The 26319-nt window shown below is 40.1% G+C and overlaps 14 protein-coding genes across 14 annotated transcripts; 9 read left to right on the forward strand and 5 right to left on the reverse strand. All coding sequences in view use genetic code 12, as the record gives it.

Moving 5' to 3' along the window:
• Positions 1-575: 575 nt before the first annotated feature.
• On the forward strand, positions 576-917 carry KGF57_002525 (uncharacterized protein; the record flags this gene model as incomplete). The annotated part of the gene is made up of 1 exon (XM_051751848.1): positions 576-917. One exon carries the CDS (start codon positions 576-578, stop codon positions 915-917), a length of 342 nt encoding a protein of 113 aa, XP_051608761.1.
• A 246-nt stretch (positions 918-1163) lies between these two features.
• Positions 1164-2462, forward strand: KGF57_002526 (uncharacterized protein; the record flags this gene model as incomplete). Its single annotated transcript, XM_051751849.1, has 1 exon — positions 1164-2462. One exon carries the CDS (start codon positions 1164-1166, stop codon positions 2460-2462), a length of 1299 nt encoding a protein of 432 aa, XP_051608762.1.
• Positions 2463-2545: 83 nt separating this feature from the next.
• Positions 2546-3535, reverse strand: PHO86 (Pho86p; the record flags this gene model as incomplete). The annotated part of the gene is made up of 1 exon (XM_051751850.1): positions 2546-3535. One exon carries the CDS (start codon positions 3533-3535, stop codon positions 2546-2548), a length of 990 nt encoding a protein of 329 aa, XP_051608763.1.
• A 957-nt stretch (positions 3536-4492) lies between these two features.
• Positions 4493-5998, forward strand: KGF57_002528 (uncharacterized protein; the record flags this gene model as incomplete). The annotated part of the gene is made up of 1 exon (XM_051751852.1): positions 4493-5998. One exon carries the CDS (start codon positions 4493-4495, stop codon positions 5996-5998), a length of 1506 nt encoding a protein of 501 aa, XP_051608764.1.
• A 541-nt stretch (positions 5999-6539) lies between these two features.
• Positions 6540-8426, forward strand: KGF57_002529 (uncharacterized protein; the record flags this gene model as incomplete). The annotated part of the gene is made up of 1 exon (XM_051751853.1): positions 6540-8426. The coding sequence occupies one exon, from the start codon at positions 6540-6542 to the stop codon at positions 8424-8426; it is 1887 nt and encodes a 628-aa protein (XP_051608765.1).
• A 143-nt stretch (positions 8427-8569) lies between these two features.
• APM4 (Apm4p) lies at positions 8570-9964 on the forward strand (the record flags this gene model as incomplete). Its single annotated transcript, XM_051751854.1, has 1 exon — positions 8570-9964. One exon carries the CDS (start codon positions 8570-8572, stop codon positions 9962-9964), a length of 1395 nt encoding a protein of 464 aa, XP_051608766.1.
• A 244-nt stretch (positions 9965-10208) lies between these two features.
• Positions 10209-11561, forward strand: PRS5 (ribose phosphate diphosphokinase subunit; the record flags this gene model as incomplete). Its single annotated transcript, XM_051751855.1, has 1 exon — positions 10209-11561. One exon carries the CDS (start codon positions 10209-10211, stop codon positions 11559-11561), a length of 1353 nt encoding a protein of 450 aa, XP_051608767.1.
• A 531-nt stretch (positions 11562-12092) lies between these two features.
• On the forward strand, positions 12093-14402 carry PMT4 (dolichyl-phosphate-mannose-protein mannosyltransferase; the record flags this gene model as incomplete). Its single annotated transcript, XM_051751856.1, has 1 exon — positions 12093-14402. One exon carries the CDS (start codon positions 12093-12095, stop codon positions 14400-14402), a length of 2310 nt encoding a protein of 769 aa, XP_051608768.1.
• A 211-nt stretch (positions 14403-14613) lies between these two features.
• On the forward strand, positions 14614-15801 carry KGF57_002533 (exopolyphosphatase; the record flags this gene model as incomplete). Its single annotated transcript, XM_051751857.1, has 1 exon — positions 14614-15801. One exon carries the CDS (start codon positions 14614-14616, stop codon positions 15799-15801), a length of 1188 nt encoding a protein of 395 aa, XP_051608769.1.
• Positions 15802-15822: 21 nt separating this feature from the next.
• Positions 15823-16956, reverse strand: KGF57_002534 (putative polyadenylation protein; the record flags this gene model as incomplete). Its single annotated transcript, XM_051751858.1, has 1 exon — positions 15823-16956. One exon carries the CDS (start codon positions 16954-16956, stop codon positions 15823-15825), a length of 1134 nt encoding a protein of 377 aa, XP_051608770.1.
• Positions 16957-17123: 167 nt separating this feature from the next.
• Positions 17124-18068, forward strand: CSM3 (Csm3p; the record flags this gene model as incomplete). The annotated part of the gene is made up of 1 exon (XM_051751859.1): positions 17124-18068. One exon carries the CDS (start codon positions 17124-17126, stop codon positions 18066-18068), a length of 945 nt encoding a protein of 314 aa, XP_051608771.1.
• A 47-nt stretch (positions 18069-18115) lies between these two features.
• Positions 18116-19906, reverse strand: KGF57_002536 (uncharacterized protein; the record flags this gene model as incomplete). Its single annotated transcript, XM_051751860.1, has 2 exons — positions 18116-19609; positions 19673-19906. 2 exons carry the CDS (start codon positions 19904-19906, stop codon positions 18116-18118), a joined length of 1728 nt encoding a protein of 575 aa, XP_051608772.1.
• Positions 19907-20120: 214 nt separating this feature from the next.
• RPN10 (proteasome regulatory particle base subunit) lies at positions 20121-20975 on the reverse strand (the record flags this gene model as incomplete). The annotated part of the gene is made up of 1 exon (XM_051751861.1): positions 20121-20975. One exon carries the CDS (start codon positions 20973-20975, stop codon positions 20121-20123), a length of 855 nt encoding a protein of 284 aa, XP_051608773.1.
• Positions 20976-21620: 645 nt separating this feature from the next.
• Positions 21621-25949, reverse strand: ECM17 (sulfite reductase (NADPH) subunit beta; the record flags this gene model as incomplete). Its single annotated transcript, XM_051751863.1, has 1 exon — positions 21621-25949. One exon carries the CDS (start codon positions 25947-25949, stop codon positions 21621-21623), a length of 4329 nt encoding a protein of 1442 aa, XP_051608774.1.
• Between the last annotated feature and the right edge of the window lie 370 nt (positions 25950-26319).

Genomic DNA, 26319 nt, shown 5'->3' on the forward strand with positions numbered 1-26319 from the left:
ATTTGATGCCAACGAATGGGGTTGTGCTAATACACACAATAGAGGAATGTATGATTTTTGATAAACGGCTTTGAAAAGTAGGCGGCAGTCCTCCATGATTTGGAATTTAATTATTTGTGAGTGGCATTGCAATTTTTTTTTAAAAAAAAAGCTCTTTCAAATGTTACATTGCAATGCAATCAACTGCATCACAAGATTGGAAACAGAGTTCTTCTCAGCAAGTACTTTACCTAGATGCTAACTCGCTTGAAGAACATGTGTCTGAAAAAATGGACTTGGATTGTTTAGATGCAGCTTAGAAATCTTATCAATGAGGGAATCTAAACAAGGTCCTGTTTTAGTAGAGAGCGAGCGTAGCCTAGCCAGGGCGTAATTCCTACGTATAATAATAGAGCTTCTCTTAGTGTTATACTGCATCTATCTCACAGTTTAGGTATTATTGCTGCAGATTTAATACCTATCTGGGGAGGGATGAACTTCTCATTGCACAATCTTACTACTCGAGAAAAATTTCACAAGATCTCTCTCACACCAACAAAATACAGGAGGTTAGTCTATCTTACTCATCGTCAAGAATGAGCTCTTCCAAAGCGCAAATAACGCAAAAGTTGATATCAGTATTGAAGACGTTGCCCAACGAGAGGTTGAAACCTTATGCCTCGTTCAAGGAATCACAATTAAAAAGATTTGAGGATCGAGATGTGGTATCCTCGATTTCAGAGCAAGATTTAAAACTACAGTTCATAGCATTGAAGGAATTGGTTAATGACAAGTACAAGAACTACTACAAGCTTGATGATAAGTTGTTGAAACCAAAGGGGAACCCAGAGTACTACATGCGGTTGATGAGTGAAATTAGAGGTGAAAAGAGGGAATCCTTGCTAACAGCGATGAGAACTATAGTATTTGGCAAGTAGATATATAGGTCAGTTGCACGTCATTCCAGTCATGTAAATAGGATGATTTTGAATACACCTAAGATGTAGCTAGCTCTCTTGCTTCTTGGACTGCTGTGGGAAGATGGGGTGGAATATTTGTGTGCGTTGTCCACCGACCCACATCCATTTTTCTTCAAAACATTTTAGCGAATCCAATTATCTGCATCAGTATAGATACCGGTACTCATCCACTAAACAAAACTTTTTTTTGACCATTTGCACTGCATGTCATTCCAGAAAAGTGTTCAGCAGTCGAAGCCACTACAGTCACTATTGGCATTGGCTGGATTCTTTACCCTATTCATCATCTACTATTCCAATGTCTTCAACTTCTTTTCTGGGTCGACGTATACACCAGAGGAAATCAATACATTGTTGCAGAACAAAGAGTCGCATATTGTTGCTTTGAGAAAGACGGAATTGACCGCGCAAGCTTTGGCGAAGCCTTTTCTAGATGAGACGCATTTCCACGTAAAGAATTGGAATCTTAACGGTAATCCACTTGTTGAGAATAATGAATACATTCGGTTAACATCATTGGTCCCCCATTCAGTATCCAATATGTTTAGCAAGATGCCAATACAAGCAGAGTCATTTGAAATGGAATTGACTTTCCACATCCACAACACTGAAGCTAAGCATGGATTGGTAGGTGATGGATTAGCAGTGTGGTTCTTGGATAAACCCAGTGATATTGGAGATGTTTTCGGAGTTCGTAATGAGTTTACCGGGCTCGGTATTATGATGGATACTTATAAAAATGGAAAACGTGGTCAGTTCCCCTTTGTGAATTTGATGATGGGCGATGGACAAGCTCGGTACAATAAGGCTACTGATGGATATGAAACTCGATTGGCTGGTTGTCTGGCAAAAGCACTCGTGAATCCTTCTTCAAAGGAAACGAAAATGAGATTGGTATATATCAAGAATGGGTATCTCTCCATTGACTTCAACTACAATGGTAAACACGAAGATTGGGAAAATTGCGTCACGCTAACTGACGTTCAATTGCCCGTTATCAAATTCCTTGGTTTAAGTGCTGAGACAGGGCAATTGTTTGAAAACGTTGATATATTGGAGAATAAAATTTACGCATTATACAAACCAAATGGAGGATTCGTCGAGTCCATTGATGAATTAAACGACTTGATCCAAGAGCAGAATGAATATGAACAGGAAGAAAGCAATCTAGCTGGAATTAATAACCAACTCAGCCAGCAAGCAAAGAAATCAGGTGGCAGACATAGAGCATTTAAGAAGAAGTTGACCTCACAACGTCGAAAGAGTTTGAAACGTTTAAAGAATGCTGAAAAGAGGATCAAGGAAAGAGAGAGGAAGGAAAGATTGGAAAAGTACGGAGATGCCGATGCAACGTTCTTAAGGAGAATGATGGGCAACACGCTATGGTTCGGCAAAATTCTCATCTACATCGTCAGTGCTGCCGTTTTCCTCTGGTTTGCGTGGATTGTCATTAGAGTGCAAAGGCAAAGAAGAAGGAAAAAGACCTCTGGTTTGTTAGATTAAATACAATGAAGTAGTTATAAAGAAGAAGAATAATTCTTCTTCTTTAAAAAAAAAAAAAAAAAAAAAAAAGTACAGCGTCACTGTTAATGCCTCTTCTTGACTTGGTCCTTTTCGAGTAAATCGGATCCCTTGAGCAATTCCACATCATCCCTTTCTGTGGTCAATAAAAGTCCAAAAGTATTTCTAGCAATACCAAGGAAGTTGTTGAAACTTCTTTCGTATGATTTTGAAGTAGGATCAAATGGGTTCAACTCCAATGATGAGCTAAGTAACTTGAATCCACAACGTGACAATGTTGTCTGTTGCTGTTTGTCAAACGAGTAAGAATCAGTGGTGACAAATATAGTTCCATTTTTAACTTTGGAGCCCTTTTTAAGCAAAAACTCTTGATACAACTCTCTTGATCTCAAAACGGCCCATTCAATCAACAACAGATCAAAATCAACGGTGTTGAAAACTTTTCTAACATGGATACCGGTAATAACCACAATGAAATTTTCTGGAGTTGACTGCTCCAAATCTGGCTTGAGTGTGGCTATAGCAATTGGTTGATTTCTGTAAATGATCAATTCTGAATTCTTTCCGTTCTTCAAAAGTGGGGTTTTAGGGTCTTGGGCAAATTCTTTGATATCAAATCCAAAAGTGAAATTACAATACTTTTCAGCCACGTATCGATGAGTTATGCTTCCGAGTTGGTCCCCCAATATGTATGCAATGTATCCAAATATACCGAAAATACCAGCTATTGTCGGAATAGCTTTAATAATGTGGAAAATGAAGTCTCTCTTGTTCCTAGACACGATAAAGTACATTTCAACTAAATTGTCACTTATTGAGATGTAGTCCCACAAGTAATACGCCAACACAGTTGGGAATATCATGGAATACAATGCAACAAAATAGGGATGCCATATCACAAACCGAGTCAAGTTAGCTTGCGATTGCTTGTATCTGTCCCCGTGTAAAGTGATTGCGGCTTTTGTCAATTCGGGAGTCAATGGCGATTTGCTCAAACTTGATGGGGCATTAGCATCCAAAGGAGCGTTCAAGTCAATATCCCTTTGAGTAACCATGGTCAATGTAGATTATAATCAAATGAATGAGAAAATAGATTGATACAGAACGAAATGCCAAAAAATAAAAGACTCAGTTTTCTGCTCTCTTATATAGGAGATGAGATGAAAAAGTTTTGGTCGTATTTTCGAAGTGCCGCCTGAGGCTAATTGTTAATGAACACCGAGTTGGAAGAGCACCACAAAGCATGAGCATCTCTCCTTGCATTTTGTGTCAAGTCAATTAAGTGAACTGACAAAAAAAAAAAAGGAGGAAAAAGTGTAAATTTCATCGCACGTGGTATGTTTCCTATTTGAGACAAGTTGGTGAGGCGCACACCGTAGATTATCTCGCAAAGGCGTTTCCCAAATATGAATAAACCTTAGGTGTACTACCGAGGTCTTTAAAATTGCGCACATCTTTCCTTTTCCTCTACCGAACTGCTGAGTTTCATCAGCTATTATAATAATTCGGGCTGAAGGAACCTGAATCTCAAAAAAAGGGTCGACCAAGAAATTTTTCGTTCAAGTGTTGAAATCGGTTAGCTGCTGTGACACATCTTAATTTTGCGCAATTGAGACTTTTTGAAACAACATGTATCTCTCAAGGAGACTTTACAATACTTTCATTTGGGCTCATCATCAGCTCTCTCTCTCTCTCTCTCTCACAAAATTGTGGCTCTCTTTGGAATCCAGTTGTTGTGTTTTTTTTTTCTCTCTCTCTTGGTCAAGTTGCGGATTATTTTCCCAATGTGGAAACTGTGGCTGCAAATCAGCACATTTCAATATGTAATTTATCTTTCACGTTAGAGACCCCCTTATCAAACAGAAAAGAAAAATCAGTTGATTTTATGGAGTTGTTGGCTTTACAGTATAAATTGAGTATAATGTCTCTTTAAATTTACTCTTGACTATTTTCAGCTTCGTCTCTGCAACACACACACACACACACACACACACACACATTCATTTCCCACTATGCCATCTGTTTCCAATCTAAACTACGAAAAGCCGGTCCTGTTATCACTGTCGCAAATTGAAAACATAGCCATCATCGGTGGTGGTGCTTCTGGAGCCATCATCTTGGATAGTTTACTCAAAGAGCCGAACTCCAACATCAAAAGTATAACCGTTTTTGAAAGACAACAAAAGTTGGGAGGGGTCTGGTACTTTAATCCAGAAACTATACAAACACCCAACCACATAATAAAAGCAGGTAATATCAATTTCCAAAATGATCCACAATTGGAAAACCCATTTCATGATCACAAATACACGCGAAAGTTGATTTTACCAAAAAGCACTCAAGAACGGTTTATTCAAACGCCCAGTTATTATGGGATAAAAACCAACATCATTGAAAAGATGATGACTTATAGTGACCTGAACGAATGGCCAGTAGAGGGTACTGCCGAAGACCGAAAATATGTGGAGGGCACTGTGGTGCAAGAATATATTGAAAACTATGTTGGTCGAAATTTGGACGACCCTAGAGTCACTTTGAAACTTGGATCAACTGTTGAAGATGTGGAAAGAGTGGATAGAAATGATGATCTGACTACAATTTTGCCGTATAGATTCAAATTGACCGTGCGAGAACAATTCGACGACAAACAAGATTATTGGTACCAGCAAGAGTTTGACTCTATTGTTGTTGCCACTGGTCATTACCACGTTCCTTATATTCCTCATGTGCCTGGATTACAAGAAGTGCAAGAAAAGTTTCCAAATGTGGTGCAACATGCCAAATTCTACCGTGATTCAGACTCATACAAAAACAAAACGGTAGTTGTTGTTGGTTCTCGTGCGTCGGGTAGTGATCTAGCCAAGTTTGTTGCTAAAGAGCCTGGGACTACGGTTTACCAATCCATTCGAAACCTTGACCGCACCAAAGTTCTCTCAACAAGGCCAAATGTACACAGTAAGCCTGTAATCGAAAACATACAATTGTCTGATGACAATAATGGTATTACTGTGACATTTGCGGATGGTTCTACACTTACGAATCCTGACCATATAATATATTGCACTGGCTATCTATTTTCCTATCCCTTTTTGGATAGATTGTTTGACAAGTCACTCACCAATGAAGGAATCACGGTGTCCAACTTATACCAACACACATTCATCATCAATGAGCCATTGATTACCATCATAGGTGTTCCTATAGATGGCGTCTCCTTCAGAGTGTTTGAATACCAAGCGATTTTATTAGCCAGGTACTTGACAGGCAAGATTGAGTTGGTTTCGCGAAATAAACAGCTTGAATGGGTCAAAGAGAGATACCAATCGAAAGGAAACTCGAGACTTTTCCACACAATTGGTGTAACTGATGCTTTGGAGTATGCGAGGACGTTGACTCAATTGGGTCAAGTACTGGAAAAGACAAAGGTTGGACGTGAGTTTCCTGTGATGACGGATGAGGATATTGCGGTATACAAAGCAGCCGGAGAAAGATTAAGGAAATTTTGGGACGAAAGGTAGTTATAGATGAATGTTGAATAGACGGTTATATTTCATATAGACAATTTGACGTAGAAATAGTTTTCATACTTTGCACCTTTTCATTTGAAATTGATGCAAAAAAAAAAAAAGAAAAAAAAAATTACGAATGGGTACTTAGTGACCATGTCCTATGAATTGCCGGCTAGATCACTGTATGATCATACAAGGAGGAAATGCAAGCTAGGAGGATCCGTATTGAGGTTGTAGAGCAGGAAGGGTCGAGAAATCGTCTATTTTGCTTTGGAAAAAAAAAGACAGAAAAAAAACTAGCGTCGCCCGGTTTCGATCCGGGGACTTCAGGGTTATGAGCCCTGCACGCTTCCACTGCGTCACGACGCTATTTTATAAGAAAAAGTAGGCTTAGATTTAACATATCAACCTAAAAACAATCACGTAGTGACTATTTTTAATGAGTCAAAGTCGTTATCCTCTTTCTCTCTCTCTTTTTTATTTTTATTTCAATTCACCTACCCAGAGATGCTAAGTTTATAATACCCTCCGCTTACAACCCTTACGAGACATGACTGAAACAGACCTGCTACACATCCCGATACCGCATTTCCCCCCGTTCAAACTCAGGTCGTCGATGATTGACAAGGACCCTGTTATTTGGGCTCATTTGTTAGATGCTTACATTCAGTTGATGCAACTATTGCTCGACCCCCAAACACCAAAGCTAAGTGTCAGGTCTCAGCAACAGTTGCAGATGTTTTTGAAACTCTATTTACAAGAAACAAGCGTTGAGAGTGAGAGAGTTTTTTCTTTGGGAGCTATCAATCCGGATATCAAACGAAATTCGGAAATCTTGCGTACATATGTGTTTCAACTAATCAAGAATTTTAGCTTTGTAAAGTTGAGCATGAGTGGGGAAATGATTTGGGATTTTGTTCGAATATATGCTGAAAAGAATGCACAAACCGTGAGGAGTCTCATTGATGGATCGTTCAAATCAAAGTTTAACGATAATAAAAAGTCTGGAAGTATATCTTCAATTCCAGTGTTGCATAAACATCTTGAAAAATTGATATCGGAAGGAAAGTTTTCATCAAATGATTTGAGTTGTTTCAGTATATTGCTTGGACAGCATGTTTCCAAAACGATTTATTCGATGGGATCAAACAAGACAGTAAATAAAAGTCAAAATAACAGTCTCCACTTTGCGGAAACCTTTGTCACATCACTGTGGATAGAGTTTTTGGACTTAGCTTATGCTGATGGACGGGGTTCGAATGCTGACACAGCCAAGAACGTTATAATCCTTTCCGTGATATCCTTGTCAGCTCCTAAATTGTCAAAGTTAGCATCAGAGTTGGGAATTACTTCAGTTGACACATTGAATATTGCACCTTTGTTCAGTGCAGTTATTGCATCTAATGCTTTAAAAGATTTGATACCGAAATTGGAGGAGAGACTACCGTTCCTCAGACATGTCAATAATGATGTAAATGATATAGATGATGACGAAAATGAAGGGGATTTTGCGGAAAACATCGAGGGAATATCGCTTTTGGTTGATTTATTTCCTGCATTGACAGAGAAGAAGGCGAAAGTGATTTTGAAAGAACATGATGGAGATGTCGAGTTTGTCACTAATCTTCTTTTGGAGAATCCGGATCGTATCACCTCCATAGAGGAAACTCCGTCAATACAAAAGACTGTGGAGAATGCTAACACGGCAATCCAAAAGAGGTCAATATACGACGACGATGATATATCAAGGGGCGACTTTTCTAAAGCTTCCGTTGTTTTCGGAAAGAAACAGAAAGCTCATCTTGGTGCAGCAGATGATGACTTGAAAAAGAAGACTTTGAATGCGGCGTTGAGGTTGATTTATGAAAGTGACGAAGATGAACCCGATGACACTTACGATGATCAAGAGAAGACCACAGGCACCGATTTGGAGGAAGACTTGAGAAAGAAAAAGGGAGCAAAGCCATTACAAGATGTTGAGGAGAAGAAGCCGTCGTTTTCTGCAGTTGAACCAACAGAACGGCATCTATTCAGTATATTCAAAAAAGAGGGAGCCGATGCTTTTGCCAGAAGTTCACGAAAATCCAGTCAACGTCAACAGATGAAAAAGAGCATCAATTGGTCGGATGAACAAATCGAGGGATGGCTACGCATGCTTCTCAAATCCCCTCGAAGGTACAAGATACTCGAAGAGGATTACTTATATGGCGGTGGAAACCCAAATAGACTGCAACAAGCAGAGCCTCTGGCAGCACACGAAGTAGATAAGGCATCTTCTAAGAAGTCCCCTACTCCAAATAATGCCCAAGAATCCAAAGAACGAGTTAAGCACATTCATGCCAGGAACGAAAAGAACAAAGCTTCCAAATCGAATCATAACCGGAAGTCCCGACATGATAAGAAGGCCAATTTGCAACTTGCCGGGATGAAGGAGTAAATACAGCTGTATATATATACATATATTAGGGTTTTGTATATCGGTGTGAATGGTAGCCACTGATATATCTCCAGAAAAAATATGTTTCCAGACCCTTTACAAAGTTTGTGATAAGATACTACCAACACTCTTAACATTTAACTATGATCACTGCAATCTTCGTATACGACTTCAAAGGAGACATTCTCATCTCCAAAATTTACAAGGATGAGATAAAGAGAAATATTGCTGACGTGTTTCGAATTCAGGTCATCAATCTGGCTTCGTTGGGTAAATCAAATCGAGATCAACGAACACCCGTTTTGACATTGGGGTCCACCTCATTTATTTACATAAAGCTGGGTAATGTGTGGATATGTGCGGTAGCAAGATCGAATCAGGACTGCTCGGCGATTTTGGAGTTCTTGTACAAATTGGAGTCGCTCTTATGCATGGTACTATGGGAAGACAACAAAAAGAAGTCTCAGCAAGTGAAGCCAACTTTATCAGACGTGGCCATAGTAAACAACTTCCCTCTTTGCTATGATATTTTGGGCGAGGTGTGTGACTATGGGTTTCCCACAAATATGGATTTGGAGTATTTGAAAAAGTATGTCGTTGGAATAAGTGATTCGAGTGTGAGTATATTCAAACGGGCTTCATTCATGCCACTGAAGAAAAGCACACCTCCAGTACAATCAGCAGCAGCAGGGGCGGCAGCGGCAGCTCCAGAGTATCAAACTGTGACTTGGAGATCTCCCACAATCAAATACAGGAGGAACGAGATCTTTTTGAACGTGCTAGAGAAGGTAAATGTCTTGATGAATTTTCAAGGGGAGGTACTTCGCAGCTCCATAGACGGCGCAATTAAAATGAAGACGCATTTGTCGGGCATGCCTCAGTGCAGATTTGGGTTTAATCAAAATACAGTCTTGCTCTCCAACTACGATGTGACCAGTGATGCAAGGGAAGGAGCGGTTGCTCTCGAGGACACAAAGTTTCATCAATGTGTAGAGTTGGGAGCTTTTGATAACGATGGGTCGATTCAGTTTGTACCTCCAGATGGCGAGTTTCAGTTGATGAGTTACAATTGTAACCGCAATATCATTCTACCATTCAAAGTGTACCCACAAGTGCAAGAAGTTGGAAGAAACAGGTTGATGTATAAAATCCGGATGAAGTCGTTTCAAGCACCAAAGCTCCCTGCCACAGAAGTTGCCATGACTATACCAACGCCACGTGGGGTTTCTCTGACGAATGTATCAAGCTCTAACGGGAAAGCCAAGTATCACCCGGAAGAGAACGCGATCATTTGGAAGTTCAATAAATTATTTGGAGAACAAGACAATGTTCTAACGGCAGAGGTTGAAACTAACCTGCACCCAACTGAAGTTATGCAATGGAACCGACCACCTATAACCTTGGACTTTGTGGTGGATATGTTCTCGAGTTCTGGATTAACTGTTCGGTACTTGAAGGTACAGGAGAAATCCAACTACAAGACAGTCAAGTGGGTTCGTTATATGACACAATCCGGCTCATATGAGATTAGATATTGAGCTTTGCCCGGTGTATTTAGTTGAGAGCAATTCGTGTGTGTTAGAAACCATGAGTACTGCAATGTCCACGGCTATGGGCTATTCTCTACACATTGATTGTAGAAACGCTTCTTTGAGCTGTCTCCACTACCAGCAAACCTCTCGTAGTTGATGCTCTGTATTTGCGAGGACGCACAAAAAAAAAAAAGAAAGAAAAAATACATCTCTCAACACCCATCTCATACTTCCTACCACGCAATCAACGATGAGAGATATAATGGTCCTTGGAGGATCTTCGCATCCTCTACTTACAAAAGCCATATGCCGAAACTTGACGATTGAGCCAGGCAAAGTTGACTCCCATAAATTCGCGAATGGGGAGACGTCGATTATCGTGAAGGATAGTGTTCGTGAAAAGGACGTCTTTATTGTCCAAAGCGGTTGTGGACATGTCAATGACACTTTCATTGAATTGCTCATTACTATATCCGCCTGCAAAACTGCAAGTGCGAAGAGAGTGACGGCGGTGTTGCCCTTATTCCCATACTCACGACAACCCGATGTCCCCTTCATGCCCAACAGCACGGGGGCACCCAGTGTTTCAACCACAAAAGAAAAGTACACCTTTGAAAGTGCCCCAAGTACTCCTCGACCATTGTCAAAAGATAGAGGCTATTTTAGTCGAGTCAATGAAGGGAACGAGAATGCAGGTAATGGTGTAAAGGAGAATCCGAGAGTTGACACGTTGAAACTGGCACAAACTGCAAAATATACTCCTAAATCGGTGATTACCAATTCTGCAGCGACCCACTTTTTGCCCCAAATTGATTCACAAGGAAAGACTGATAGCGGATACAAGCAATGGATTTCCCCTAATGGAACTTTGATTGCAAATTTACTCACCACGGCCGGCGCAGACAGAGTAATCACGATGGACTTGCACGATCCTCAGTTTCAAGGATTTTTTAACATCCCAGTTGATAACTTGCATTCAAGACCATTAATGAAACGTTACATCATCGACTACATACCAAACTATCGTGATTGTGTGATTGTTAGTCCAGATTCTGGTGGTGCCAAGAGGGCTACTGCAATTGCCGACTCTATTGGGTGCACTTTTGCTCTCATACACAAGGAAAGAAGAGCCAAGTTGCCAAAAGGTCCACCTCTGACCTCCTCATCGTTGGGTAGTGATCTCGCAATTTCACAACCAGCGCAAGATAATTCTCCGCAATCCCCATATCATCAGGGCACCCCCAAAATGGTTGCTACAACTATGCTTGTTGGTGATGTTAAAGACAAAGTGTGTGTTTTGATTGACGATTTGGTGGACACCTCATATACAATTACAAGAGCTGCAAAGCTTCTCAAGGATGAAGGGGCAAAGTATGTGTATGCTTTAGTCACGCACGGGATTTTTAGTGGAGATGCTGTTAATAGGATCAGGATGAGTCAAATAGACAAGGTTGTCACCACAAACTCTGTCCCACAAAGCAATAATGTGGCAATTTTAAAAGACAAAATTGAAGTGTTGGATGTGAGCAGAATATTTGCCGAAGCGATCAGAAGAATTAATAACGGAGAGAGTGTCAGCATGTTGTTTGACCACGGATGGTAAAGACTACTGTAATTTAGTTTTAGTATTATTTTATTTGATTATAGAGAAGCAGATTGATATTTTTTTTTTTTATTTTTCAGATTTCGTAGAACAGTAAGCGGTAGTGACTAGATTCAGATTTTCAGGAATTTTAAAATTCGTCTCAATCAAGATTTACAGATTACATGTAGTAAGTGGAGTGTATGCCCAGTTGTAACAAAAGCTTGAGTTGCTTTGCAGTACGAGTAATAGTAACGAGCATTAGAACAAGCCTTGCAACAAGAAGAAAAAGGTTGACGTGTTTTTGTGAACCATTTTTTTTTTTTTTTTTTTTTTCATTTGCTTTGTCAGATCTCACCAATTGGAAAAATTTCCCCAAACTTCTTTTTACCTTCTGTAACGTCATCCGAGTTCAATCACAACAACAACAACAACAACAACAACAGCATTCTGTTGTACCATTTCTTAATCTTTCCTTTTGTTCAATTGACTAGTACAATTTCAAATCACATTGCTTGAACTGATTGAAGTAGCGTTAGGTGTACGAGTAACATGTCTCAAGTGAAGAAAAGGTCAGGTACTGGAAAAAAGACCCCACTAGTCTCTGATACTGTTATTGATGTCCCAGTTGGCGACCACAGCAACAATGGTAAAAGAAGCAAAAAGCAATTGAAAGAGAAAGAGGTTGATGCATACGAATCAGTGAGTACCGAACCCGAGTACAAGTATTGGATAGCATTGTCGATTGTTACCGTTCTTGCGTTTTATGTCAGATTTACAAAATTGGGCACTCCTGATAAGGTTGTATTTGATGAAGTCCACTTTGGGAAGTTTGCGTCGTATTATTTGGAGCGTACATACTTTTTTGACCTACACCCACCTTTTGCCAAGTTGTTGATAGCTTTTGTGGGTTGGTTAATTGGCTACAACGGTCGCTTCAAATTCGATGCGATTGGTGACTCTTACACTGAAAACAATGTTCCTTATATTGCGTACAGAAGTTTACTGGCTATTCAAGGAACGGCTGTTGTGCCAATCATGTTTTGGACTATGAAAACATTGGGATTCAGTGTGGCTGCATGTCTATTCTCTGCTATTATTGTTTGCTTTGACACTGCTCAAGTGGTGGATAGCAGGTTGATCTTGTTGGATGCAACTTTGATCTTGAGTGTTGCGTTGACAATATTCAGTTATTGCAAATTTTCAACCTTTCGAAAAGAGCCTTTTGGTAAGAAATGGTGGACTTGGTTATTGGCTACGGGTGTATCATTGTCGTGTGTCATTTCAACCAAGTATGTTGGAGTCTTCACCTACTTTACCATTGGTATCGCCGTCTGTCATGAATTGTGGATCTTGTTAGATTATAGGAAAGGATTAACCTTGCAGCAATTTAGCAAGCACTTTTTTGCTAGATTATGGGCCTTGATTATTATTCCTTTCATCATTTACTTGACCTGGTTTTACATTCATTTTGCTATATTAACAAAGTCTGGTCCTGGTGACTCTTTCATGTCATCCGAGTTTCAAGAGACATTACAGGAGTCCCCATTAGCAAAGCTCTCAAAGCAGGTACAATACTACGACCAAATAACCATCAAGCACAAAGATACTGGCGCATTTTTACACTCTCACGAACACGTGTATCCCTTACGTTATGAAGATGGAAGAATTTCCTCAAACAAACAACAAGTTACTTGTGTTGAATCTGCAAATGCTGCTTCTGACCCAAACAACCAATGGGAAGTTATTCCTGTTGCTGTACAGGACGATGGAGCCAAGGGAAAGGATGTCTACACCAACGATGTTGTGAGGTTCAAGCACGTCGGAACTGGTGGATATCTTTTGACACACGATGTTGCCTCCCCATTGAAAGCAACGAATGAGGAGTTTATTGTAGTCTTTGACGATGTCGCTGAAACGAGATACAATGAAACGTTGTTTAGATTGAAATTGGACGTTCCAGGGTCATCACCAAAGAAACAAAACCAAAGAAAGAAAATCAAGACTATGGCTACTCCATTTAGAGTTTTGCATATGGACACAGTTGTCGCCATGTGGACTCACAATGACGAATTATTACCTGAATGGGGGTTCAACCAACAAGAAGTTAGTGGAAACAAAAACATCAAAAGCAAAGAGAATGTATGGACATTTGATCTGATTACAAACTTGGATGAATCTGATCCCAGAAGCAAGTACGTACCAAAGAAAATCAAGTCCATTCCATTTTTGAAAAAATGGTGGGAGTTGCAAGGCTTGATGTTTCACCATAACAATCAACTTAGTTCAACACACCCATTTGCATCGCAACCTGACTCATGGCCACTAGCATTGAGTGGTGTGTCTTTTTTCAACGACAATGAGGCAAAAAAGCAAATCTTTTTTGTCGGAAATGTAATCGGTTTTTGGTTGGAAGTGTGTTTCTTGTCAATTTATGTTGGTCTAGTCTTGGCTGATCAAATCACCCTTAGAAGGGATTACCATTTGTTGAGCAAAAAGGCTAGATCGAGACTATACAACACCTTGGGATTTTTGTTCATTGGTTGGTGTGCCCATTATTTCCCCTTCTACTTGATGAATCGTCAAAAGTTTTTGCACCATTACTTGCCCGCTCATCTAATAGCCGCCTTATTTTCAGGTGGGTTAGTTGAATTTGTCTGTTCCAACAATTCAGCGTTGTCATTGCATGCAAATCAAAAATTCAAAAAGATCAAGATGACAGCCTTGGTTGGTGTTGCGTCTGTTGGTATCATTTGGTTCTTTTTCTACTTTAGACCAATCACATACGGGGATGTTTCATTGACGCCAGAAGAGGTGAAAGCAAGACAGTGGCTAGACATCAAGTTGCACTACGCCAAGTGATATATAGGTTTATGTTAAAGGTTGGTTTAGTAAAGATGCAATTTGGAAACGATGCCGTAAAAACACGTAGTGCTCTGTGAATGAGATCTCTCTTTTCGCAATCCCCTCTTTCGTCCAGATTATTTTTCTCTTCATCCATTGTGGACCTTTAACTAACAGCCGTGCATCTCACAAACGCCCCCCACCTGACTCGTTTATTCGCTGCTGCCAAATGTCGGTTAGATCCTACTTAGTTAACTTGAAGCATGCATTGAAGCAAAAAAATGTCAGCACTCCGTATCGAGTTGTCACAGGTAACCAGTCGGCAGATATGGACTCTGTTGTGTCTGCTATTACTTTTGCGTTCTTGACACATTCCCTCAAAGCACCTGGTCAATTCGTAATCCCATTGATTGACATTCCCAAAGCAGACTTTGCCTTGAGAAGAGACATCAACAAGCTTTTACAATATCATGATATCACCGAAGATCTTTTGTACTTTGTTGAAGATTTCGATGGATTCTTAAAAAATAGCACCTCGATTGATTTGTCCTTGGTCGATCACAACGGCTTACAAGGGGTCGAGATCAACAAAGCTTTCGATGCTGGACTCATCAATGTTGAAGCCATAATAGACCACCACGCCGATGAAGGAATATTTGAAAACGCCGATCCTAGAGTAATTAGAACATGTGGGTCAAACTCGACGTTGGTATTTCATTACTTTCACAGTTTAACATCAGAAAATGACAAGTTTTGGGAGACGAACAAAGATGTAGTTGAATTGCTATTGGGACCATTACTAATTGACACCTCTAACATGACACAGAAAGTCGAAGACCCTGACGTCAAAGCTGTTGAATTTTACAAAAGAATTTTGGCTAATGATACTGTTAATTTTGCATCGCAATCCAGCTACGATGACTTCTACAAGACATTGAAAACGGCAAAGAAAGACATCAGCGGATTCAGCTTTGCAGATATTTTGAGAAAAGACTATAAGCAGTTCAAGTTTCTTCACAATGACAGAGTTGGATTCAGTTCAATCAGCAAGCCTTTACTGTGGATCGCAAACAAATTTTCAGCAGATGAAATCAAGCAGGACCTTTCAAAGACATTGAAGAACAACCAAATTGATTTGCTAGTCATCACTTCATCTTTCAACCAAAAAGAAACAGGCATACACACTAGGGAGTTTTCATATTACTTTGAAGAAGAGAATGGAAAGTATGCCGATTTGTATCAGCTGGTTTGGCAGCAGCTTGAACTAAGCACAGACTTGTACAAATGCGAGGCTATCAACTCCTTAATAAATGCCATCAACGACAGAGATTCACACTTGAAGATTTTCAACCAAAAGAAGGTTACGGCTACTCGAAAACAAGTCGTTCCTATAGTCAAGGAGGCGTTGGAGAAGTAGATTTTTCTTTTTCATTTTTCTTCATTTAAACAATAGACTGGGTATGTAACTAACTTGATAGTTTATGGTACTGATTCCAACAATAGAATTGATTGTATTATTTAGTAGCGTTTCCAAAAGTATGTCTACCACCTCCTGGTATAGTATTTCCGTCTGCTCGTAGCTGCTATCAATCTTGTCACCTTGGGCCACGGAATACCACCAAATTTTCAAACATTTGGGAAGAATTCGTCCTTCAATTGTGACATCAATATCCGTGTTTATTATCCAACAACACAAAGTTTCCTGATTTACTTTAATAGCGAATTTCCTCACAGCCAGTGACTGCATCTTGGTGTTGAATAAATTAACAGCATACAATAAAGGATCGTACGTAGAAACCAACCTCTGATTATCCTTGATGTACACGAGGTTCAATTTCCACTTGAAAAGGCGTATCACACTTTGGAACTCATCCCCGATAGGTTGACGACATGTTTTACATGCGTATAAGGCAACGCCGTTCTCTTTAATAAGCTGTAGTGACAGGTTGACAGTCTCCAAGAGGTAGAATGATCCAATTACTATGGTTTTGTCGTCTTTTGGCGTCAAAATGCCATAGTCTTTATCAGTAGGTTGATTGTTATCTGGTTTGTGGCAATGCCAAAAATCCATGAGCTCGTACCAATAGTCACCAGGCATATCCTTGAACACATGCCTCAAAGAATCAACTAACGGACTTTGACATTTACTGCAAGTAAATTGAAATTCGTTTTTTGATCCAGTTTTTGAAGTGCGTTTGTTTAACCATCCACAAGACCATTTATCTGGACCACTTTCTTCACCTGCCGCTTGCGAGGTTATTTGCCAAGCTGCTTGTGGGTCTACTTTCAAGCAGATTAGTAGTTTTGTACCCTGAAGCTTGATACTTGTTGGAGTTGCAGTTGTGATAACTATAGGGCATCTCACTTTGACGGGGTCGTCCAACGACTTGATGGAAATTGAGATATCTTTGCCTTCCTCCACTTTGATTCCAGTTACAGCATCAAGTTTGTTACCTACTATTTCAATTGACAACTGGTTAAGTCTAGGTAGATATTCCACTGAGTACATTTCTGCTATCCCGATGGACCTGGACCTCAGCTTGAATGTAGCAAAAGTACCTCGAGCTACCATTCACATAACGGAAGTTTTACTCGAGGGGAAGTTGTGTACGGAAGCGCGCTCTGGGTGTGCCACGCGTGAGAATTGTTTTTCTTTTTTTTTATTTTGAAAAAAAATCTATCAACCCCAAAGAAGAACCAGTCCACAAGTGTAAGCAAATCTTACTCTCAACTCACACCATGTCGACTGGTACCGCCCCTGAAACAGAAGAAACACAGAGAAATGACAACTTACTAGACGATCCAGCTTTGCTAGGAATTGACGGGCCACTAAAGCTTAAAACTAGAAAGAAGATTGCAAAGATCGATGACGACAGGATATTGCACAACCCACGTGGATTACCTCATTTGATAAAGAACCAACAGAGATTACTTCGAATTATTCAAAAAAATGACAAAGAATTCAATAGGCAAGAACGGGAAAAGCTTTCTGTGAAACCCAATTACAAAACCTCGCGTCAAGCTAAGCACGATCATGAGTACAAGAACCTAGTTTCAATTTTACAATTTTACCAGCTTTGGTGCCACGGGATGTTTCCTAAGGCAAACTTTAAAGATTGCGCATACCTTGTTAGATCCTTGGGTCACAAATCTTCGCAGTTGCGATTGTATAGACGTGAGATGATTGAAAAGGAAATCTATAAACTCAAGGTAGCTAAAGGGATCATTGATGAAAATGAGAGTAGGAACACGAACGAAGATGAGGCAGTGGAAGGTAACGATAATAATGAAACCGTGAATAATGAGCTACCCGAATTGCGACCAACTGCCGTCAATGCGGAAGACGATGATGACGAAACAGGGTGGGACTTTATGCAGACCGGTGCGACAACGTCATCATCCAATACGGAAACTCAAAGTCAGCAAGTTGGAAATGGCGCTGCTATAGAGAATACAGAAACCACAGGTGATCCTGATGATTGGGATGATTTGGAAGATGATGAGATGGCTACACTTTTTGAAACATCAAGAAAAACATCTCCTCAAATACCAATTGAGGAGGAAGATCAATTTGAAAAGCAAGGAGTAGAAGTTAACGAAGGAGAAGGGGAGGAGGGGGAAGAGGAACAGGAACAGCTTGCTTTGGAATTGATGAGACAGGCAGACCAAGAGCGAGAGAAGTGATACTTTGAAGTTGAACGCACAGTGCGTAAACATTCAGTGTCGTCTATTTACTGGGAGCTTATAAAGATTTTCCTGTAAGTACATGCGTGATTGAAGATAGCTGACACTATTTCATTATCAATTGGTTTAACTTTGCGTGAGAACAAGGCAATCAAAAATCCACCATTCCTCAAATACAAGTCCACATATTTGGCAGTCTTATCCTTTTTAACCTCGCTGTTTCTAACCAATTTTGAGTCGTGTCTGAAGAAGGGCATCAATACCCCATGGTTGTATAATGTGTCTTGCTTGATGTTTGTGTATTCTAAACCAAATTCAGAAATGAAAGCCTTGTAGTGTATTGAACTTTGAAAAAACTGTTCAATTTTGGCTTGGGACACTGAGCCTGTGTCGTAATGTTTATTGCGACCAATTAAGCGAGTCATAAACTCATTTGGCAGTTTTCTTGATTTGACAAGCTTGTTTGCGAATTTAAACAGATCCAAATCAATTTTGTCAACACCTGGCGGGAAGTAGTCGCCCAAAATCCTGCACTTTTCAGCAACCCTTATCTCTAAAATGTAGACCAAATCGTAGTCAAATGTTGCAGAAAGTACACTTGACAACAAACCAGCAGCCTTTTTCAACGAACCAGTTTTGAAAAGCATGTGCCACATTTTCTTGTCATCAATGATATCTGGGGAGGAAGAGGAATCCAGTTGCGGTCCCGACTTCTGGACTGCAAGAATCTCCCCTCGTAGCACTTTCTTCTTCTTTTCAATATCTTGAGTCGATCCTTCCCGCTTAATCTTTTTGTTGAAAGCATAGAAGCGAATGTTTTGATTTTGGTTATATGGTCCCCCAGAGCCATCCTTTTCGTATACAAGTGATGACTTGTTAGTTGTTGGTCTTCCCAATTCCCTTTTCAACTCAACCAATGAATCTATTTTCGTTCTATTCCCATATAACAACAAAGAGTCTGTAATTCCTTGATACGGTTGAATATGTTTCTTTTGAACTGGCGAATCCAAAAATTTCATCACCTCGTCTCTATACGCTGCAAACGAGTTGCAACATTCTTCACTAAATTCCTTTCTTGGATGATTGTCAAAAATGGCCAATATCCCAATCACATGACCAGTATCAGTCAAAAGGGGCACACCACAATAAAACTTCACATATGGTGCTCCTGTGATCAATGGATTTGTACGAGTTCTCCAATCCTTGGATGCATCTAACAATAAAAAGTTGCCATTTGACAAGATCGCATGGGAGTCAATAGCAACACAGCGAGGAACGGAAGCTATACCTAAACATGCTTCAAATTTATAGTAACACTTGAGATTATCAATCAACGATATAGACACACCGCACACTTTGAACTCCTTCTTCAATCTCGACAATAGTTTGGTGAAAAAGCTGGAACATCCCCAATGCTCCATATCCTTGTATTTGGTGACTGACTCCAACCGAGTTATTTCATTAAAGCTCTCTGGTGGTTTCATATACCCTGAGTTTTCCATGAAAGGAGGACAAGGAACTTTTGAAAGATTCCATTTTCCCTAAGTCGATTGTTAGTATCGACTTCAAAATAGAGAACCAAAAAGTAATAATCTATCACGAACCTTTGAGTACGCATCAACAAAATGGGCTTTGGTCAGCTGGATGGGCTTGAGAACCAACTCATCACCTGGTGGGAGGAAGCTTTCCGGTAAACCAAAGTTTTGCCCAATTTGACTTTTTTGATATGGTCCAGACCCAGATATATGTTGATTTGGTGCTGAGACAACAGTTATCTTGGCGTTGGCTAAAGGTCTCCTTGATGGGCTTTGTGACTGATCAACATTACGTCTACGCATGGTTAAGGGTGTTGCTTTTCTTCAATGTGAATGGGTGGAACAGATGAGGTTAAGAATGTAATTAGTCTAGTTTTGCAACCGCCACAAGAAATATTTGTGGGAAAAAAAATAAAAAAAAAAAAAACAAAAATTGTGAGCAGAATACAGGACATTATTAACGCGCACTTCGATGGCGATAAAGCTTCATCATTCGAACCTCCTTATAGCTATTACTCTATTTAGACTCTTCCATCTTCACATCCTGATCACCACCGTCTTTGTCTCCATCATCTTTTTTAGCGTCTTCAGGCTTGTCACTTCCACTTCCACCGCCCTCGCTCTTGGCCTTTTCGGCAGCCTCCCTTTCCTGTCTAGCCTTCTCTTCTTCTAAAGACAACCTCAATGCCAAAGCTAAATCTGGATCCATGTTAGGGTCAATAATGTCTCCTGCACCTGCAACTCCACCTCCACCGAAAAAGTCTTGTTCGCCACTGCCTGCACCTCCAAAAGCACCATCCTCCACTAGGATAGAAGATGTAGCAACAACTTCATACAAAAGTCTTGGCCCAGGTGGGATGGTTACCAAATGTGAATTATCGTGGTTGTTTACAATTGAGTGGAACTTTTCCAATTTGCTGGTATTTACACTTTCTTCACCAAAGTTTATGATGTCGATGGCCACGTTGTTCTTTTTTAACTTCTTTGCAAGTTTTTCCAACTGCTTTTCATCTTCCTTCAAAGGAGACCCAACGAATATTATGATTCTTTGATGTTGTACTTTATTTTGACGATGTTTCAAGGCTAATGCAGCAACCTCAATGCCATTACTGAAGTGATTCTCACCGTGAATTTTGGTCTCGTGCACTCCTGACAATATCTTACCATAGTCTGTTGTTAATGTACTCAAGACTTGAGGACCCGTGCCCCCATAAGCCAACAACCCCACTGTATTTTCGGGATTGGAATTAATCTTGTTTTGGAATATGAACTCTGTTGCAGTCAATTGTGCGTCATATCTTGTAGTTAGATAATCTCCATTTCTCATATATTCGGAGTTGTCTATAGCGACCATTGTAGCTTCGAGGACCATCTTGGGCGTAGCGTTGCGTTGTTGGAACAGGCTGAAAGATAGCTTTGCTTGTGGTTGATGAAGCTTTTTTTTTTTTTCCCTTTTTTTGCCACACGAAAATTACAAAATATCTAGAAATTGATTGCGTTCACACGAAAAGTTTGGATGGGACAGGAGAGGCCGACTCGATCAACATATGGCAAAGGAGATGGCATATACAAGAAAACAAAAGGAGGCCCTAATCAGTCATTTAAAGCTGGAGCGTTCCCGAATAGCACAACGAAACGAAGATGCGCTTAATAGAGCAACACAGCAGACACACCATGCGGTAATGAGAAGATTAAACAGGGTCAGTGTATCCTTACGCCAGGTTACGATAAAAGATGTATTGCAAGTCGAAAGGAGAAGAAAATTAGAAGCTAGAAGCTTGATAAAGGATATACAAGAGTTGAAAAAGCACGCAGTCAGACAGAAAATGGTATAAATTTGGAACTGTTGCATTTGCATGAGAGCGTCACAGAAATGGAACAGGCTGCTTCCCCAACTTGGCTAGAGAATGTAAATCGCGTCATAATTCAATGTCTCAGCAGAGGGCTTCTTACTATTTTCAACAACATCTTCTATGCAATACTCTAGACTTTCTTTAAATAAATATACTACTATACACTATGCGTCCTCAGGAATTCCTTCATGGAAATACTTTCCTTCAGTGGTCTCCTGTATGATTCCTGCTCTGATACACCAGTCACCAAAAGGCTCTCCATCATTTCTCTCCTTACTCCACCTCTTGAACAAGTCTTTCAAGATTGCCAATATCTCATCCTCCTTGATCGAGTATCTGTAAATCTTGTTCAATCTCTGGCCATGGTGTCCACCACCCAACATCAAATTATAAGCGCCATAAGCTTTACCAACCAACGCCACCTCTGCGACCCATGGTCTAGCACAACCATTTGGACAACCAGTCATTCTCATAACCACGGAATCGTGTCTCAATCCGTAATCCTCCAATGCTTCCTCCAATTTGGTGATCAATTCAGGCAAATATCTCTCGGATTCTGCCATGGCTAAACCACAAGTGGGGAAAGCAACACAGGCAGCTGACGACAATCTTAATGCTGAGAATTCAGTGTTGTCCAATTTGTATTTAGCCAACAAATCCTTCACATCTTGCAAGTCATCGTCCTTGATGTTGGAGATGAGGATATGCTGATTACCGGTCAATCTAAATTCTCCCGATTTTTTATTGTCTTGCAAATACTCAGCAATCTTACGCAATCCAGTCTTCTGCGGTAATTGTGGTGTATCCTCAATCCTACCATTCTCAATGAAAGCGGTAAAGTGGTTATATCCCAACTCATCCTTACACCATCCGAAATGATCGACATTGTTTTCAATCTTGAATGGCTTTGGTTCGCCAAACTTGTATCCCAACAAGTCTTCGACCTTGGATTTGAACACTTCAACACCCAAATCATCAATAGTGTACTTTAATCTAGCATGCTTTCTGTTTGTTCTGTCACCAAAATCTCTTTGCACCAACATGATCTTTTCACAAGCAATGTGGATTTGATCCCTTGGAATGTAACCAAACATTGACCCTGTTCTAGGGTAGGTCTTTTTATTGTTGTGAGTTGTACCCATACCACCACCCACTAAAACATTGTATCCAGTAACAATATTGTCTTCAACAATGGCGATTAGCCCAATGTCATGGGCATACACATCCACATCATTATATGGAGGAACTGTGATGACAATCTTGAATTTTCTTGGCAAGTAAGTGACCCCATATAAAGGCTCAACATCAGCCAAAACATTACCGGCAACCAACGTCTTTTTCTTGGTGGGACCTTCTTTACGCGTTTCCCAAGCTTCTCTATCTCCAGGCTTATCGGAGGGCATTTCGCCTTCCAACCAAATCTCGTGATAAGCAGTTGTATTTGGCAACAAGTGGTTTGAAATCAAAGTACCGGTGGCAGAGACTTGACTGTGCACCTTGGCGTTGTTAGGCAATGCTGATACCATAACATTTCTGTTGACATCACCACATGCGGCCAATGTGTCCATCAAAGCGGAATTCATACCCCTAATAGCTGGTTTCAAATCATGCTTAACCACACCATGAAGTTGGAAAGTAGCTCTAGTTGTCAACTTCAATGTACCATTACCCCTTTCATCAGCCAATTCATCCATCTTTAAATATTGTTTAGGGTTTGCAATACCACCTGGCAATCTAACACGAACCATAAAGGCGTATGCTGGCTCAAGACCTTGAGCTTTGCGTTCATCTCTCACATCACGATCATCTTGCATATAAATACCATGGAACTTGGTCAACTGTTGGTCCACAGCACAAATTGAACCGGTTGATTCGTCTTGCAATCCTTCTGCAATGGTACCTCTAAGATAATCAGAACCGATCTTCATATCTTCATTGGTGATTGGTTTGGGCTCTTCGACCCCTTCAACATTATCGACACCCAATGCAGCCCATATCTTTGGAATCCATTCTTCGAAACCGGTTGAAAATCCATCTGCATCTTGATCATCTCCCAAACCTAGTTCGGCCAATTCAACTCCACCATACAATTTAAGTTTGGCGTGTAAATCTTTACCAGGTTTATTGTAGTAGTGCTTGTCCTCTTTTCTTGGCCAATATTCTGAGTCACCTAAACCGAATACCGAGAATTTCACACCGGAAAGATCCAAGTCATTAGAGTTCTTGAGACCATCCCAAAATTGCTTACCGTTTCCAGGGAATTCACCTTGTCCGGAAGTGGACGTGACAAAAACAATGTTGGTTTCGTTGGGTAAATCCTCCATTGAAATTTCGTCCATAGCCAATACATTTGCTTTCAATCCCCTTCCTAAAGCTTGTCTATTGATCTTTTTAGCCAAACCTTCGGCATTTCCTCCATCAGATGCAAAAGCTACTGTCAATGGGGGGCCAGACAATCCTTGCAACAACTTAGCAAAAGATTCGTCTGCAATTTTGGCTTGTTTGAGTTTGGCTTCGGTATTCGCATTTGCTGTCAAGTTTCTAGACAACACTGGATCCTTGGCAGCAAGTAAAGTCAACTTATTTTCTTTATCCAAAAAGTCCTGCAATTGTTTCCTCAAATTTGAGGAGTCCAATTTGAAAACATCATTATCCTTTGCAGCTGTTGGATCATATCTGTACAAAGGCCAGTATCCGGTATCGACTGCTTTCTTGGTCTCCTTCAAGACTGCCAACGTGCTATCAGACTCCTTGTGGTATGGTAAGTATGCCAAAACAATCGAAGGTCCATTGAATTTTTCAGCTTCAATAAATGCTTGCAATACTTGTGTGTAAGACGAGTAAACGGCCACAGACGCGACGTAGCAATCTCCATGGTTCATTGCATACAACCCAACGTCTTTCTTTCTGAATCCATTAACAGTCTTGTCTGACGATTTATCGGCATAAGGCTCGGAATCTATAATCAACATGTTGATGTTTTTACCAGAGGCAATAACACTGTGAACTCCTGAAGATCCCAAGTCATAGGACCAAGCATCTGATCCAATAAGCCAGTTTCTGTTAGTAGTGAAGTAAGTGGATAAAGCAAGAAGTTCTCTAGCAGATGTTGATGAATCATCCGACTTCAATAAGTCAATAGCCTCAAGTGGTATCCTATTTTCAACTTCACCATTCTCTTGCAATTGAACTAACCATTGTGATAACAAGTCAATCAATTTCTTGTTGTCTTTTGTTTGAAACTTGTTTTCCTTTAAAGCAATTTGCACTAATCTAGCTAAATTCTCTTGTTGTTCTTGGTCATACAAAAACGACCCAAAACCGTATTCCGGGTTTGTTTCCAACCCAATGTTTTCAGCTTGGTACTCATTCAACACCTTCAAATTAGTGTCATTAACTTGTTGCAAAATCTTCAAGTAAGCTTGCTCTAAATTGAGGGCGTCAGATACGGCTTTTTCGTATTTTTGATGCTGCTTAGTTAAGTCCTGACCCTTGTCAGATTCACCGTAGAATGAATTTTGTTCTGGTTTGTCAGAGTTTGCATTTGACACAAGACTGGCAAAAGCTTTAGTATAATCGACAACAGGACCAAATGTGGCTGAAATAATCTTTGTAAAATTTTTCAAAGTTTGGTGTTCTGAATACTCAGCGAAAAAATCGAGGATTAATGGGGAAAATTGGGAGAAGCCAGAGCTGGATTGCTGAACAATGGTGAGTGTTTCAACTTCGGCGGGAACGATTTTGAGTAAGCGAGCGATAAGGAATGGTTGGTATACCTTTATGTTGATGACCAAGACTCCAGCTTTAGTGGCAGCTTCCAGCAACGCGTCATCTAATTGACCAAGGTAAAGAACAGCAGCGTTTTGTTTTTGCACTTTGTTTACAATTTCAAATGCTTGGGTATCAAATTCATCCAAAATCTTGTCGAACGACAACTCGTGCAAGTTTTTCAAAAATACCCCTTCAGAGGTTTTGACAGTTTCACTAGATTTGTACAAAGAGTTTGCGACGTAAAAATGGAAAACCGAAGTGTTTAACCTCTCAGCTAAATTGTATGCCAAATTTGCAAAGTGATAACTTTCGCGTGCATTTTGCGATACTAGTATTGGGAAATTCAAGTCCTTCAAACTGGTGACAACAGTAAAGTCTTTATTGCTGATCTCAACATGATTGACAACCTTGTTGGTTTTGAATGACGATGCAGACAAAAAGGGTAAACTTTTCAACAAGGTAACTGCATCTGTAGTGATTGTAACGGTATCGAGATCTTGTTCTTCAGCTCCCTCTAGTTCCCGATCTTTTTCTTCATTGTCTCTATCCAATAAGAAATTTTCCACCACTGCATATGGATCGTTTGAGTTGATTAAGACGTTTGCGTTTGATACCAACTTTGCGAATGGCGACTCAACCGATTTGGCTGGTTGGGTAACAAAGTTCACTCCATTAACGTGGTCTATTGTCTTTGCAATAGCCTCTTCCTTATTCAAACTCATCTCTCAAGGGAAACACTTGCTCAAGCTGATAGGTGGTTGCAAAGGAAAAATGACAGGTGATAAGAAAGAAGTTGAAGTTTCGAAGCTAATCAAATGCCAAAGAAGGGAAGAAAAATTTGCAGTCAGTGCTTCTTTTATTTCCAAATCGCAATAGAAGATGGGATATAAATTTTCAAACTACTAAATAAGAGTCAAAAAAATAAAAATAAAAGAAAGAAAAAAAAATAGAAAATAAAAAGTATGGAGAAAAAAAAGGTTTATATGCAGTATTATTTCTGATTACTCCAGTGCACGTGCAATAAGTAATCAAATGATAAATTAGTCTCTTTAGTTACAAAACAGGAAAGGCGGTTAGTTGAAGTCTTTATTG

Source organism: Candida theae (genome assembly GCF_024610275.1).
Source record: "Candida theae strain CBS 12239 chromosome Unknown scaffold4, whole genome shotgun sequence".
Classification (NCBI taxonomy): Eukaryota; Fungi; Ascomycota; class Pichiomycetes; order Serinales; family Debaryomycetaceae; genus Lodderomyces; species Lodderomyces theae.